A 17,021-nucleotide genomic window follows, 5' to 3' on the forward strand; every position below is an offset into this window, starting at 1 on the left:
GTTATTATCGCCTTCATTTTTCTCATCAGCTAATGCTTTTTTCTTTATAAATGCATAAAACTACATTTGAAAAGGTTTTCATACAGCAAAACAAGATCTAAAAGAGGCCTAAACATTTAACTTTAACATAACTTTAGTATTTAACATCTAAATATTTAGACGAAAACACAATTGTTTTAGGAAATTCACAAAAACAATAAATCAAACAGTTTTTAAGCACACAAATCAAAACATACAGGTAAAAATGAATTTACTGTAACCTTCTCCGTTAACTTTAATTATTTTATTATTATTATTTTATTAAGCATGTACTGTAAAATAACACCTAACTCTCCCGATAAATGTGCCAGCACTGTTATCGTATATATTCATTTTCTTAATTAAATATTTAAATGCAAGTTGATGTGTATACTGTCGGGTAAAAATCAGCCTAAAACACCATATCATTACATGTATTTGAACCAATATCAATTCAAGCACAAAAATATGATCAGACTTTCAAAATAAAAGTCTGTGGGACAAAGTTAATAATGATGAAAAGCATGTGGCTGAAGGAAACGAATGTATCATCAATAATACAGTTTTATTGTAAGTCGTCAGACCGAAGGCGTACAACGCATGCGCAAAAGTACCGATTCAGCCACGCGTGCTGACCAATCACTGGAGGGGAATATAACAGGAGGTGTCACTCTGACAATTTCTCCGTGAACAGACGGTCACGTGATATCATTATTTAGGAGAGAAGCAGGTATTAAATAAAATAATAAGATAAGCAATAGAAACTGATAATAGCGTAATTAAATCTTTGTTGTATGGAGAGGAATGGCATTTATACATCACTTTTATTCGCCACTTTAAGTATTTAGACGTTTTGACATTTTCCAACTTTGATAGTAAAAGTTAATTAAATCATCAACTGTGGAAAATAAACCCAAACTCTTGTGGAAATGTGTCACTAGGGTGACCATATTTTGATTTCCAAAAAAGAGGACACTTGGCCCAGACATGGAGAACTTACTGTTTGCTTAAAGAAAACTTTAACATATTTAAACGATGCCTTCTCTGTGCGGTTAATAAAAGGTGAAATAAAAAATGTCATATAAGCTTTTACAAGTCAACAAGTGCAAAAAGAGGACGGTTGGTCACCCTAGGATGTATGGCATTAGAGGTGGAGGAGCGGAGTGGCCCCTCCTCGCGGACAATAGGAGATCTTTGCCCGCTGTGAGTCGTCGTGTGCGTCGGCCAACACAGAGCAAAGTAAGCGGAGACCTGAAGCTTCAAGATGGGGAAGAAACAGAAGAAATCCGGAGAGGACAGGTAGGGAGCGCACCGGCTACCGATAAACATCACTGGTCCGCACTGACACCGAGCCCCATCGGGGCTCTCCCGGCCCGTGAACACCCCCAGACTGGCCCGTTTTCCCGCTGCTTACACTGTTAGCTTAATGGCTAGCCATGCTAGCGGATGCTAACCACGAGTCTGTGAGGGAGTGAGGCAGCGAAGCTTTAAACAGCCTGAATGTGGCTTAAGGAGAATTACAGAACAGCAGGCGGGCTGACACGGGCGAATCCGGGTTACCCTAGGCCTGGGTGGGCCTCCCGCCGCCAGCTGCGGGGCTCACGGGAGCCACATGTGTCCGCGTTAGCCGCCTCAGAGCCGGCTGCTCTAAGAGGCGGCCTGCAGTTGCTGTAACGGAGACACATCACCTGTGAGCAAAGACCTGCTCGATGACGCAAGCCTGGCTGAATCACCTGAGCCGCTGCGGTCACGGCTATCCCCAGGTACAGCACAGATGTGCTGCTGTTGCTCCTTTATTGACGAGTAAACTCTAAAACGTGATTATAGTAAATATAAACAGAGCAGGCAGGTACAGACACGCCACAGTCTGGGAGCGATCACCTGCTTGTGAAAGGAAAGTTTGATCGGGTTTTGGTACGCTGATGAACCCGATCACCTAATCTTTCATTTATAATCAATACTAATAATGCACTAATAATAGTCGAGAGGCTTCAAACTAGTTTTAACCCTCCATGGACACCGTTGCACGAGAAACGCTCTGATCAGATTAAACGGCTCAGGGAGGGAAACACACTAATTAGCTGAAATAAACATTTAACTCAAATATAGATATAACGGGAGTGATGATGCAAACACTGACGTCACAGATGGAGCATGAAACTCCTGCCAGATGTTGGGTTTTAATATTATTGTTTTCTGTGTTAAAGCGTATTGAGGTAGTAATGCCGCTTCTAGCAAAAACTTATATTAAATTCATTTGTAGTTTCTTGTCTGCTGATTTTTACTGTCTGTCTGTGTTTTTGAACTTCTCCTTACACCTTTGCAGGTTTTATGTTTGTTTGTTTCGTTTTATTTGTTTGTGTTTCGTCTTTGTTTATGACTCTTTACTCGCTATTTGTGCACGTTACCATTATTTTTTTATACTTCATTTTTTCTAGTTTTTCCTTAAAGTTTCTCGTCATAACTTTTTCCATTTTTCTTCATTCTTGAGGAGGTTTTTTTTTTCTTTATTTTAAACTTTGCATTTAACGTTTGGTTCCTTTGTAATTTTTGTTTTACCTTTTTGTGCATCTGTGCATCTTTTTCTGCACACTTTGTCTCTTTATGAACTCTCTTCTAAGGTTTTCCCTCACAACATATTAACAGTCTGTGTGCAGCTTTTTTGAGGCCTACTCAGTAATCCAAATGTGCCTCCAGCTCACTTTGTAGATGAATTTAAACTTTGAAAGTTTGATCTAAAATGCCAGAAAATCTCAGATGTAATTGATAAATCAGCGGTTTGCTGTTGCCATACTTCATCTTCAGTTTCACAGAGCAGATTAGATGTCTTCTTTTGTGAGTCTGAAGCCAGATGATATTTGATCTACAGTGACTTGAGGGAACGCAATCCGTGGTTACAGCACTGCTGTCGCTCTGTGCTCGCTGTGCCTCAGAGGGCTGATGGGAAATGAAAGGAAATGAGGAGTCAGCAGCTCTTCACATTCACATTCTTCTGACACAAAGAGAAACACAGTCTAACTCGGTCTCCTCTCGCAGCCCGTGTTCTCAGTGTCTGACCAGGTTTTAGTCGGGTGTCACTCTCGTGCTCTGACCGTTTTTCAAATCTGTGCTCAGTGCCAAAGATGACATCGACGCTCTGGCGGCGGAGATCGAAGGAGCCGGAGCTTCCAAAGAGCCAAAGGGAAAGAAGAAGAAGAAAGCAGGGAAGAAAGATGACTTTGAGTGAGACATTCTTCCTGATCGTTTTTATTTTAATCAAGCTTACTGCTTTGAAATTTCCTAAAACAGTTCTTTCCTCCTCTTCCAGTGAGGATGACATCATGAAGGAGCTCGAGGAGTTATCGCTCGAGAGCACAGGAGGAAAGGGGAAGGTAAACGCATCCGAGGGGCACTTCAGCTAAAAAATGCTTTTTCAGTCAGAGAGATTGAAGATTTGTTCTGATACAAAGAATCTCTCTCTGTGCAGAAAACAGACATCACAGAAGAAGTAGAGAGTTTCGAGCCCCCTAAACCGGAGAAGAAGAAGACCAGAAAAGGAAAGAAGGGCGGAGCCAGCCCCGAGGATGAGGAGGGTGATGATGCTGAAGGTCATGTTGATGGAGAAAGGAATGGAGAACAAAAGGAGAAGAAGAAGGTGAAATAATGAACATAAACGTCATATCATAGAAATAAGAGCACAGACTCTTTAGAAAGTGTCTAAATTTCTATTCTTTGCTCCTCCAGGCCCCACCTCCTACTCCTGCTTCAGAATCTGACGATGACAGCAGCTCACAGTCTCGCCTGAAGACCAAAGGAGGAAAGAAAGGAGGCAAAAAACCTTCAGTGTCCGACGAGGAGGAGGACCAGGACAAAGGTATGAGGAAAGGAGAAGAAGGAGGCAGTGTTGGAAAGGATGACTCCGAAGACGATGAGGAGTTCACCTCCAGGAGAGACAAGAAGAAGAAGAAAGGGAAGCCTTTGAAGGCCGAGAGCGAAGACGAGGAGGAGCAGCAGCAGGAGGACGATGGTACCTTCAAAATCAAGACGGCTGCACAGAAGAAAGCAGAGAAGAAGGAGAGGGAGAGGAAAAAGAAAGAGGAGGAGAGGATGAAGCAGAAGAAGCAGAAGGAGAAGGAGGGCAGCGTGGAGCCAAAGAAAGAGCCAGAGAAGAAGACTGAGTCCGCGCCTCCACAAAATGCGCCTCCTGCAGCAGTGTTGGAAGAACAGGAAGGGGCAGAGCCAGCAGCAGAGGGTAAGTTATTATCAGGAAAAACAAGAAATCGTGTGATGCCATTCAGTGTGACGGGTTTCTTCTCCTTCTGCAGAGGAGCCGGAGGGCGACAAAAAGAAGAAAGACAAGAAGAAGAAGAAAGGAGAGAAAGACAAGGATGAAGACAAGAAGAAGAAGGGACCTAGCAAGGCCACAGTGAAGGCCATGCAGGAGGCCCTGGCCAAGATGAAGGAGGTGGGGCATTGTGGGAGACGTAGTCATGGAGATCATGATGGGATGGGTGCTTGATATCTGAAAATGATTAAACTGTTTTTGCAGGAGGAGGAGCGAGCCAAGAAAGAGGAGGAGGAGCGGCAGAGGAGGCTGGAGGAGCTGGAGAAGGAGAGGCAGGAAAAGGTAAAACACAAAGCTCCACCACCTCCTTCTTGTTCTTCTTCACTTTTGTCTTTCCTGTCGTCTCATCGCGAATCGCTGTGGCATCGGTTTTGCTGCCCTTGTAGGAGCGTCTGGAGCAGGAGCGCAAGGAGAAGAAGAAGCAGAAGGAGAAGGAGAGGAAGGAGCGCCTGAAGAAGGAGGGGAAGCTGCTGACGAAGGCCCAGAAGGAAGCTCGAGCTCGTGCTGAGGCCACGCTCATGTTGCTGCAGGCTCAGGGTGGGTGCTATGAGCAGGACAGACTGGGAGGGGCGCTAAGGAGGGTTACAGAAGTATAATGCAGTCATTCCAGTACAGTCAGCTCTGTACAGCTAATATGATTCTGTGTGTGCAGGTGTTGATGTGCCATCCAGAGACAAAGAGGTGCAAAAGAAGAAACCTGTTTATGGAGACAAGAGGAGGAAGAAGCCCACCACCCAGACTCCTGAAGGTACAGCGCTGCTGCTCGCACCAGCCGAGAGACGCTACAGTCCTCCTGCTGGTCATATAATAAAAATAATTTTGTCATTCCCCTTCCCAGAAACATCAGAAGTGACCTCGCCGACTTCAGAGACTCCAGAGCCAGTTGCAATGGAAACAGAGGCTGAGGCACCGCCTGCAGAACCAGGTAAGAGCTGCAGGTGTGAAGTGGAGGTATCAGGGTGGTGTTTTATTGCGCTGAACAGAAGTTAACTTGTTTCTGTTCTGTCTCTGTGTTTAGAGGTGAAGCCAGAAGCTGCTGTGGATAACTGGGAGGCCATTGCCAGTGACGAGGAGAAAGGTGAGAGCCTTGGTCACCTGAAATGATTAGATTCTTTCCTCTGTTTTCACATCTAATAAAGAAGGGGAGAAAAACACTGCAGGGAAAAAAAGACAGTTTCACCTCCAGTCAGAGGGTCGGTGGTTCGATTCCCAGCCTTTTGAGTTAAAATGTCCGTGGCAGGATATACTGAAGTCCAAAAAGCAGCTGTAGCATGTGTGACTGTTGGCTTTGAGGGAACTAAATTCTTTATATGTTGCTTTTATTTCATGAATAAAAAGAAAGGAAAATGGGGCTCAGCAGGACACGACGAGAAGCAGGTACTGAAACTGTGCTGTGCAGGCAAATGCTTGTTTTAGTACCTGAAAGGCATGGCTTAGATTTGTGCTTGTTTTAGTACCAACTAGGCATGTCACATATGTGTTTCTTAAACATCAAAGTAGGTCTAAGCTTGGTGTGTGTTAGGTGTGCCCTTTTGGTATCACAAAGCATGTGCAAGCTGTTTTATAGTATGGGTTAGGCATGTGTGATGTTTTTCAGTAGCAAAAATGGTCGTACTAAAACAGGCTCTTTTGGTAGAGACTTAGTATCCCCCCTTTTTGTGTGTGTGTGTTGTTTTTTTGGGTTTTTTTGGAAAGGCTAGACTAATTGTGTGTTTTTTCCTACTTATGGCTAGACTAAGCCTGAGGTGTTTTGGTATTGAATAGACTTGGAGAGAATCGTGTATACTTTTATCAGCACTTACTGATTGAGGTGTTTCTGTTTGGTACTGACCAGACTTAGACAAGTTCTTTCTGCTCATTACCAACTAACCGAGGCAAGTACTGTTGTTTGGTACTGATTAAACTAAGGATGTACTTTCATTGGCACAGACTAGCCTTCTTTATTTTTTTGTTTGTTTTTAGGTACTGACTAGACTGAGAGTTCTTTTATTTTTATGCACTAGGCTTTTTGGACTTAAGACTTTCAATATTAAAAACATACAGTGGGGCAAAAAAGTATTTAGTCAGCCACCGATTGTGCAAGTTCCCCCACTTAAAATGATGACAGAGGTCAGTAATTTGCACCAGAGGTACACTTCAACTGTGAGAGACAGAATGTGAAAAAAAAATCCATGAATCCACATGGTAGGATTTGTAAAGAATTTATTCGTAAATTAGGGTGGAAAATAAGTATTTGGTCACCTCAAACAAGGAAAATCTCTGGCTCTCACAGACCTGTAACGTCTTCTGTAAGAAGCTTTTCTGTCCCCCACTCGTTACCTGTATGAATGGCACCTGTTTGAACTCATCATCTGTATAAAAGACACCTGTCCACAGCCTCAAACAGTCAGACTCCAAACTCCGCCATGGCCAAGACCAAAGAACTTTCGAAGGACACCAGGAAAAGTATTGTAGACCTGCACCAGACTGGGAAGAGTGAATCTACAATAGGCAAGCAGCTTGGTGTGAAAAAATCAACTGTGGGAGCAATCATCAGAAAATGGAAGACATACAAGACCACTGATAATCTCCCTCGATCTGGGGCTCCACGCAAGATCTCATCCCGTGGGGTCAAAATGATCATGAGAACGGTGAGCAAAGATCCCAGAACCACACGGGGGGACCTGGTGAATGACCTGCAGAGAGCTGGGACCAAAGTAACAAAGGTCACCATCAGTAACACACTACAACGGCAGGGAATCAAATCCCGCAGTGCCAGACGTGTTCCGCTGCTGAAGCCAGTGCATGTCCAGGCCCGTCTGAAGTTTGCCAGAGAGCACATGGATGATACAGCAGAGGATTGGGAGAATGTCATGTGGTCAGATGAAACCAAAGTAGAACTTTTTGGTATAAACTCAACTCGTCGTGTTTGGAAGAAGAAGAATACTGAGTTGCATCCCAAGAACACCATACCTACTGTGAAGCATGGGGGTGGAAACATCATGCTATGGGGCTGTTTTTCTGCCAAGGGGACAGGACGACTGATCCGTGTTAAGGACAGAATGAATGGGGCCATGTATCGTGAGATTTTGAGCCAAAACCTCCTTCCATCAGTGAGAACTTTGAAGATGAAACGAGGCTGGGTCTTCCAACATGACAATGATCCAAAACACACCGCCCGGGCAACAAAGGAGTGGCTCCGTAAGAAGCATTTGAAAGTCCTGGAGTGGCCTAGCCAGTCTCCAGACTTCAACCCCATAGAAAATCTGTGGCGGGAGTTGAAAGTCTGTGTTGCTCGGCGACAGCCCCAAAACATCACTGCTCTCGAGAAGATCTGCATGGAGGAATGGGCCAAAATACCAGCTACTGTGTGTGCAAACCTGGTAAAGACCTATAGTAAACGTTTGACCTCTGTTATTGCCAACAAAGGTTATGTTACAAAGTATTGAGTTGTAGTTTTGTTATTGACCAAATACTTATTTTCCACCCTGATTTACGAATAAATTCTTTACAAATCCTACCATGTGAATTCATGGATTTTTTTCTCACATTCTGTCTCTCACAGTTGAAGTGTACCTCTGGTGCAAATTACTGACCTCTGTCATCATTTTAGGTGGGGGAACTTGCACAATCGGTGGCTGACTAAATACTTTTTTGCCCCACTGTATGGGCAAGGCCTGTGTTGTTGTTTTTTTTTGGGGGGGGGGGGGGGGGGCGTTTGCTGGCATTGACTAGTCACGTGATGGTAGGGCTCGGTCTGTTTCACTATGACAACATTCATTTTAGACAAACATGTTAAATTTAAGACAAAACCGAACTGAAGCATTAAATGTTATAGCAGTAGAATTAAAACTTCCATCTGTCACCTTTCAGAGCTGAAAAAAGTCCACATTGAGGTGAAGGAGGACATTGCTGCTCCTCAGCCTGCTGCTAGTGAGGATGAAGAAGAGGAGGAAGAATAGGATGAGGATGATGATGACGAGGAGGAAGATGAAGACGATGAGGACAGTGAGGAAGAAGCTGAAGTGGAGAAGCCAACGGTCGCAAGCCAGGGTAAGAGGAGGGCGCCGAGCGAGGATGAAAGCAGCGAGAGCGAGGACGATGATGGCAGGACGAAAGAGGAGCGACTGTACGACCGCGCCAAGAGGAGGATAGAGGTGAGAGACACTGCAAAATCAGGGGGAGTGACAGGATCTCTCTCTATACCCATCTCTGACTGACAGGTTCTGTTTGTCTCCTTAGAAACGCCGAGCGGAGAACATGAAGAACATCGACTTGGAAACGCTGAGGGCACCAGTGGTGTGTGTGCTCGGACACGTCGACACCGGCAAGACCAAGATCCTGGACAAGGTGACGTTTACTCTCTGCTTACAGAATTTTTACCAACTGTTACTGACGTTACAACGTTTACTTATTGTTGTTTGTTTTGTTGTTTGCGTGCAGCTCCGACACACCCACGTTCAGGATGGCGAGGCCGGAGGAATCACTCAGCAGATCGGCGCCACAAACGTCCCGAAGGAGACCATCGAGGAGCAGACAAAGATGGCTAAAAACGTATGCCATCTCACTCTGAACGATGAATAAACTGTGTTTATGGTTACTGTGTATTAACCCCTGTGATGTTTGTGCAGTTCAACAAAGAAAGCATCAAAATCCCTGGCATGCTGATCATCGACACACCTGGACACGAGTCCTTTAGGTAACGCCCGTCTCTCCTGACTTGCCTGTCTCACTCACCTGATTCTGTCTGTCACTAACTGACCTCTCTCTCTGCAGTAACCTGAGGAACAGAGGCAGTTCACTGTGCGACATCGCCATCCTGGTGGTGGACATCATGCACGGCTTGGAGCCTCAGACGCTGGAGTCCATCAACCTGCTGAAGGAGAAGAAGTGCCCCTTCATCGTTGCCCTCAACAAGGTCTGCCAGCTCCTCGACATCAGCCTCACCTTTTTCTTCTTCTCTTGCAAATTTTCTGAGATTGATTTTTTAAATTTTTTTTTTATTGCCGTTACCAGATCGACCGCCTCTACGACTGGAAGAAGAGTCCAGAAACCGATGTCGTGGCTACACTAAAGAAGCAGAAGAAGAACACAAAAGACGAGTTTGATGAAAGAGCCAAGGCCATCATTGTGGAGTTCGCACAACAGGTGTTGAGCATTACATCATCATTTATCATCCAATCACAGCACAACAATGAGAAATACTTATTCATTATGGTCATTGTGCCATTTACTTCCATTCAATTTCAGATGATAACAGTCCAATAGCAAGTTTTTCTAATGTTTCATTAAAGAGCGTGAGTTAGACAAGAAAATACATAATGTACTTAGTATCTATTTTGTATTTATGTATATACTGTATGTAATATATACTCACTACTTATATTTAATTATAAGTAGGATAATATTCTAATCAAAATGTTATTCAAATGGGTAAAACAAAAGATTTTTACTGTTTTTATTCAACAAAATAAGCTTCTCAGCAAGTTTTATTATATTATAAAGTCTCCCTAAAAAGTTCAGAAGCTGCATTATATAGTAATCTTTTTCACAGTCTGAAATAACATTTTGTAGTTTAGAGCATCCAGCATTGAGGCTTGAGGAACACCAAAGATGACATCAAGCTCAGTTTCCCTGAACTTTGTTTTCTGTGTGCTGTTTGTCCTCAGGGTCTTAACGCCGCCTTGTTTTATGAGAATAAGGACCCCCGTACATTTGTATCGTTGGTTCCTACGTCAGCCCACAGTGGTGATGGTATGGGGAACCTCATCGCCCTATTGGTCGAGCTCACCCAAACAATGTTGGCCCGGCGGTTAGCGCACTGTGACGAGCTGCGAGCTCAGGTCATGGAGGTGAGTTCAATTTTATCTGTTGTCTCTACTTTTTCCATTCCTCCACCGTCCAGACACTAACTTCATGTGATCTTTGTGTGTTTAGGTAAAAGCGCTGCCCGGTATGGGAACAACGATAGATGTCATCCTGATTAACGGTCGTCTGCGGGAAGGAGAGACCATCATCGTACCAGGGGTGGAAGGGCCCATCGTCACGCAGATCAGGGGGTTGTTGCTGCCACCTCCACTGAAGGAACTCCGAGTGAAGGTAAACATGTCTAAAATTTTGTTAGAGCAGCTTTTAAACATGTATCTGGCTCAGATGTAGCGGGAAGATTTTTTACTATAATGGCTTTGAGTTAAATTACTCATGGTGTTTAAAGCAGTCAGTTCAACAAAAAGAGCTGCTTGTATCTGTTTCATGCAGCTTCCCTCACGTGTATATGAGGGAGGTGACTGTAGTTAATTATTTAGCAGATAACGATTTGTGTGACACTTTCCCAGACAAAGCGCTTTATATTAAAAGCCTTAAAAAAGGAATTTAAGTAACACAGTCAACATTTAAAAAATAAATAAATAAATAAAAACTGGGGGAAAATGTCGGCTTTAGAAAAGATGTGTGGTTCGACTGGGTCATTTTTATGAAGGGCCTGCTTTGTCCTTATTTGATTTATTCCTCAGATTTAGGACTTTTTATTTTTATTTCTTTGTTTTCATTGACCAGTACAAACCATGAATAGGATGTGGATTCCTTTGATATATGATGATGGGGCTCCCCCTGCTGGCACATTATACATTTGTTTCTCCGCATTTGTTCAGTCTTTGTGTGATTATTTTTCATATTTGATATAAAACTAAACGCACAAAAAATTGTTTGGCGTTCGTAAAAGAATTTTCTTTAAAACTAAAAACAAAAACTTAACGCTGATTTAAAAACGTTATCCTGTACAGACTAATCCTAAATAAAATTGCCCACAATAATAGTTGTTATATTTTCCTCTAAATCTAAAAGATTGAGGAATGAGAAGACTTTACTTTGAATTTTCTAAAATGATGCTTTTAAAGTGAGTTATATGGTGAGTTTTACTAATGGGGTCACATTAACTCATGCAAAATGCACACTTTTGTTATGAAATGGTTTTTAATGACTGCATACACACACGTCATATGTCAGATTAGGTCACACAGTCTTTGCCTTTACTGCGGAAGACCAACTATACACACTGTTGTTGTTTTTCCAAGTGCATCAAATCCCTCTCATTGAAGGCTTGTTCATCTAAGTCAGCCTGCGGCCTTTTCCTGTCAGAAATAAGACTGTGCTGTAAATTTCCAGCAGAGCTTTGTTTATTCTCTCACATTGAGAGTTTTAATCACTTTTAATTATTTATTTAAACAAAAAATGAAAGAGAAGAAAGAAAAACAAGAGCGGCCGAAGCTCGAGGATTTCATTATGGAGCTCTAACTTCTTGTACATATGCATTGTTTTTCAGCATAAACATGTGTTTTTGACATTTGTCTAAAAAAAAAAAAAAAAAGACAAGTCAAGTATGTTCTGCAATCCAAAAAACCATCCTGGTTTTAATTGTTTTTACACTTCATTGTTCTTATTAATGTTTTTAAGCACTCAGGTTTACCAAACTCAGCATGAGGGACTATGTGTGAAGAAACAAGATCAAGCTTTAGTGGTGGTGAATGATGGAGAAGTGCACTTTATCATTAGACATGAATTCACTTCTACTCATAGGCTACGTCCACACCAGCCCGGATAGATTTGAAAACTGCGTTTTTATCTGAAAAAGCGTTTTCAGTTGTTTTCACAGAGTTGTGCGTCCACATTGAAACGCCCGAACACGCTTACGTTCCTGTACTGCGCATGCGTGAAGCGCAAGAAGATTCGACCTGCCTCATTTCTGTCTGCCGTTTCTTTACTTTCCGGTTCTTTGAAACGTTGCAGCAGAATGTTGAGTTTTTTAAATGGACTAACAATGAGGTGGAGTTGTTGCTGCGAGTAACACAAAAGTACAAAGTTGCAAAAGCGAGTGAGAGTTAAAGAATTTGAAGAAAAGCCATCTGGAGCATGTACAGACTGATATTAATCTTTAATAGGGCTGTCAAGATTCAGAGCAAACAAAACAACTGCTGTATAATGCCCTCTGCTATCTTAGCGTAATTGGTCACATGACTAAAATGTGTCATCATTTTCGAAAAGGCTCCGGGTTCGCTGTCCACACTGCGACGCCAAAACGGCGTTTTCAAATGTTCCGCTTTGGAGAGCATTTTCAAAATATTTGAAAACGCCGTGTGGACGGGAGGACAAAACTGAGAAGAAAAGATGCATTTTCATGGCCATAGTCTCTGCTTTTTGTACTTCATAAATGTGGTTGACGTGTTGATTGGTTGTCGTGTGCAGAACCAGTACGAGAAGCACAAGGAAGTGTCGACGGCTCAGGGAGTGAAGATTCTGGGGAAAGACTTGGAGAAGACGTTGGCCGGGCTCCCCCTGCTGGTGGCTCACAAGGATGACGAGATCCCCGTCCTAAGGGTAACAGTGCTTTTCCCTTTAGTCCAAGTTAAACTCCAAGACTAGGACTGAACTGGTCCTGTAAGACTCCCGGTTTGCTTACACGTGCTGGTTTTCAGGATGAACTGGTGCGAGAGCTTAAGCAGACTCTGAGCTCCATCAAACTGGAGGAGAAAGGTGTTTACGTCCAGGCATCGACGCTGGGATCGCTGGAGGCTCTGCTCGAGTTCTTGCGGACATCCAAAGTCCCTGTAAGTACCTGACAGTACAGCTGAGAGCTCTTATTTTGAAAATCTACAGGAAGTAGAAACTAACAGTCCTTGACCTTTGAACTCTGTGTGTGTGTCCCTGCAGTACGCTGGCATTAACATTGGCCCAGTTCATAAGAAGGATGTGATGAAGGCGTCAACCATGTTGGAGCACGACCCGCAGTACGTCACAGTATAAACACACACTCAGCCAAAATGAACACAAGTTAGTTAGTGCAGAAACACTGTAGAATCTGCACCCACAAATATCTGGCTAATTTTAATTTAAAAATATTTGGGACAACTATTAAAATATTTTATGATCCAAAAAAAAAAAATCTGAATACATTTCACAGACGTCCTTGTATCTCTGTTGAAATTAGTACTGGTGGAGCACTGGTGTAGAACCTGTAGATGTGACAGAGTTTTGGGGGGTTGGTGTTGGCAGGTACGCTGTGATCCTGGCCTTCGATGTGAAGGTGGAGCGGGAGAGTCAGGAGATGGCTGACAGTCTGGGAGTTCGCATCTTCTCTGCTGAAATCATCTACCACCTATTTGATGCTTTCACCAAGTACAGAGAAGACTACAAGAAGGCCAAACAGGACGAGTTTAGGTAAGAAAAGCTCACGTTTGTGTTAATTGTTCAGATTTCTTTGGGTGTTTTTGACTTTTTATTGACTGGAATAACAAGCAACATACTATAACATAGTGAAAAACTCTAATTAAATAGTTGATGGAGTCCAAAAGGCTTTTATTTGTCCATTGCAGCTAATAAGCCTTTTTTGTATATATGCAAATATATGATGGTGTCCTTTCACAGAATAACTTCTGTTTAACTAACCCTGTGTTTTGTTATGTGTTTTTAATGATCTATAATACATTTGTAGATGATTCTATTTGTTATTATTGGTTGTAAAAGTCAGTTTATATGCAGATGATGCTCTTGATTTATTTTCACATTCTTCCAGCGTGCCGCTGAAAATGGAGCAGATCAGTGTGATAATTAGGCTTCAGTAACAATGTGACTGTGATCGATTAATTTAACTTATGGGTTGTTCGAAGGTTAATGTGTTTTTTATCTGTGTCATCAGGCATGTTGCCGTGTTCCCAGTGAAGCTGCGAGTTCTTCCTCAGTTCATCTTTAACTCCCGAGATCCCATCGTGATGGGGGTCACAGTGGAGGCTGGAGTCCTGAAACAGGGAACGCCCCTCTGCGTCCCCAGCAAAGCGGTAAGACCCGCTTACAGTCTCTGTGGATGTTTGTGTGAATTATAAAATGAACTGTAAACTAACCCTTTGTGTTCACATGTCAGTTTGTGGACATCGGTGTGGTCACCAGCATCGAGATAAATCACAAGCCCGTTGACAGTGCGAAGAAGGGCCAGGAGATCTGCATCAAGATTGAGCCAATCCCAGGAGAGTCGCCAAAGATGTACGGGCGCCATTTTGAAGCCACAGACATCATCGTCAGCAAGGTGAGGACACGCCCTTAAAGGAGGAACAGAAGAACGTTAGACGAGAGGCTTCATAAAAATCACAATTACCGTGAACACTGCTGTTCACTCCGCCGCTAAAAGGTCGATTTCAGTCAGTGTCCAGGTAGCAGTGTTAGGAAGAGGAGACAGAAAAGCAAGGAAGAAATAACGAGCCTAAATAGAGGCTAAATAAGGGGAAAGAAGGAGAGGAAGGGTAAGAATATCTTTGTGTCTTTCGAGTTAGTCAGGCCAAGAATTTCATGTAGTCTTTCTGTTTTCTGTACAACAAAAGCAGAGACGTCCAGACAGTGAAATAAAACCTGGTGCTGTTTTTCAACTGTGTTTAAACTAGTTTTACGTTGTGTTCACTTTAATTTCTGTTTGGTTTTACTGTCAAAAAATGGTTGTAGCAGCAGGCAAACTTAAATGTGGGCTCAGAGCTTTTAGAGCAAAGAATGAAAGGCTGTTTCTGGTTATTTTAACAACCTCTTTGTTTTTGTTTCAGATCACACGGGCGTCCATCGACGCTCTGAAGAACTGGTTCAGAGACGAGATGCAGAAATCTGATTGGCAGTTGATCATGGAGCTGAAGAAGACCTTTGAGATCATCTGAGGGACCTGAACTACAAAGACACACACTCGCTCTTCCTCCATTAGACGACAAGGCAGCGGCAGCGACCAACGGAGGAACAAAGAGAAAAAATTGAAAAGAGAAAAAAAAGCAGATAAAAGACGTGACAGTGTTTTTCTGTGAGAAACGAACCGTTTTTTCCACTGTTGTAAACAGTGATAGTTTAGACATAATACACACACACACGCACACACACACACAGTATTCCAACGTGCCTGTTCTTCAGCATCAACGTTTTTGGGTTTTTTTTCCTTCTTGTTGTCTGCTCTGATATGTGGCTGCTGCTTCGTATCCCAGGCTCCGCCCCTTCTTACCCAGACTGAGGCTCACGAGCTTAATGAGGCTGATGTGCCACCTGAACAGGTGCATTGTGGGATTGTGCTGTGCAGCGCCAGGCCTCAAAAGGGAAACAGTTTTTCTGTTTCTTCTTTCAGCATCAGTGAGGACGGCGCCGACTTTACAGACATTGAAGAGTTGACTTTCTCTTTGCTGTCCTGCTCGGCGGCCATGTTGGGAGGCCAGGGTGGCGTGGGATGATGGGGTGAATGACAGATTTTAAACTGTTTTTGCTGCAACTGCTGATGTAATAAATTCCCATGATTCTGACGAAACATGCAGAGTTTTCGGTTCATGTGTGCCACAAACACTAAAGATACAAATCTGTCTATATGGAAGTCTGCTGATGCCAAAATAAAGTAATTAAAAATAATTATTAGAATTAAAAATACTGTTGTTTTCCTTTCAAAATGATGCTGTATTGTTTGCAGAACATTCTTAATATAAGTGTACAAGTTTGATACGTGGGACTTTTCTGATCGTATATTCTAACTAATGGTTAAAAAGTTGCATGAAGGCTGGTGAACATCCTACTTCAGTGGTCTTTATCTTGGAGTGGACGCTTAATTAGTACCAGTGGTGTCGGAACTAACTCAGTGCTAGCTAACTAAAAGCAGCTGATCTTTATCAGGTATTGAAATTATTGTTGCACTGTTTTGTGTTTTATGTGTGATTGTTTTCACTGTAGATGGTGACTTATTAGCCTCACAAGTGGTCAGAGGATTGAATGGTTGAAAACATTTACAATCTTGTGCTGCTAGCCAAGCAGTCACATTTCCAGTGAGTTACTGAGGGTTTATGCTTCAGCAGGAAATGTACATTGTAGCGATGTCATAACTGGGAACCCCTCTGAAACCTCATGGTATAACCTGATCTGCACCTTCCTGAAAATGTAACTATACACCTGTTCAGTGCCGTCTGTCTTCTTTGCATTTCCTTTTTTTTTTTTTTTACTGCAGTTTTTGAATTGATCAGTGAGAGGATCAATCATTCTCCAGCATATAGAGTAACAATTATAGCATCAAAATAAGGATTCAAAACTGTCAAATTCCTGGAGAGCAATTGCTGAAACTTGAAATGAAGGTGAGGGAATGAAAATAAAAATATCTACCTCTGAAGGAAAAACTGACCATAACAAAGACAAAGCACCCAGGAGGGGAAAAAAGTCCCTGCATTTTATTTGTTTCAGCTGCCACCGCATATAAAACACCCAGAGATGACCAAAAGAATTAACACATAATGAACCAATGGAAGCATGAATGCTTGTAACAGGGCAGGCCACCATGTCTAAATCAGGGCTCGTCCTGTTCAATTAAAACACTTCTAATGTTGTACTCTTAAACAAGTAAGTGTGCTAATGAAAGAATCAAAATTAATGTTTACAATCTATTTATAATAGGCACACACAGACACAAACATCCATTCCCACCCTCATGCTCCGCAGCAGCAGGGAGGCCCCACACTCCAGACCGCAGTCGGACGGCCAACTCCTCCTCCTAGCCCCCCCGCTCCAGCAGGTCGCAGAGAATGGGGGTGAGAGAAGACTCCAAACCTCCCTCCACCCGCTCATTGTAATGTTGATGCATGTGTGTTCTAAGGTGCATTTAAAACCCAGGAGGGCATGGAGCTACTTGCCAGAGAGCAGCAGGTAAGCGCAT

General features: G+C 42.9%; 1 protein-coding gene across 1 annotated transcript; it reads left to right on the top strand.

Annotated features, from left to right (window-relative positions):
- The first annotated feature begins 1,142 nt into the window (after positions 1-1,142).
- On the top strand, positions 1,143-15,638 carry eif5b (eukaryotic translation initiation factor 5B). Its single transcript, XM_026157566.1, is given in 27 exon segments — positions 1,143-1,317; positions 3,133-3,240; positions 3,326-3,389; positions 3,485-3,652; positions 3,742-4,249; positions 4,323-4,462; positions 4,547-4,624; positions 4,729-4,879; positions 4,995-5,090; positions 5,181-5,267; positions 5,361-5,420; positions 5,681-5,719; positions 8,195-8,478; positions 8,564-8,671; positions 8,765-8,875; positions 8,953-9,020; positions 9,098-9,239; positions 9,338-9,469; positions 9,991-10,173; positions 10,259-10,420; positions 12,563-12,694; positions 12,793-12,924; positions 13,028-13,104; positions 13,370-13,534; positions 14,013-14,151; positions 14,235-14,396; positions 14,902-15,638. Coding segments are annotated over 27 exon segments (3,639 nt in total). The 5' UTR covers positions 1,143-1,282; the 3' UTR covers positions 15,010-15,638.
- The last annotated feature ends 1,383 nt before the right edge of the window (positions 15,639-17,021 follow it).

The sequence above is a fragment of the Astatotilapia calliptera genome, chromosome 23, assembly GCF_900246225.1.
Source record: "Astatotilapia calliptera chromosome 23, fAstCal1.2, whole genome shotgun sequence".
In the NCBI taxonomy this organism is placed as follows: Eukaryota; Metazoa; Chordata; class Actinopteri; order Cichliformes; family Cichlidae; genus Astatotilapia; species Astatotilapia calliptera.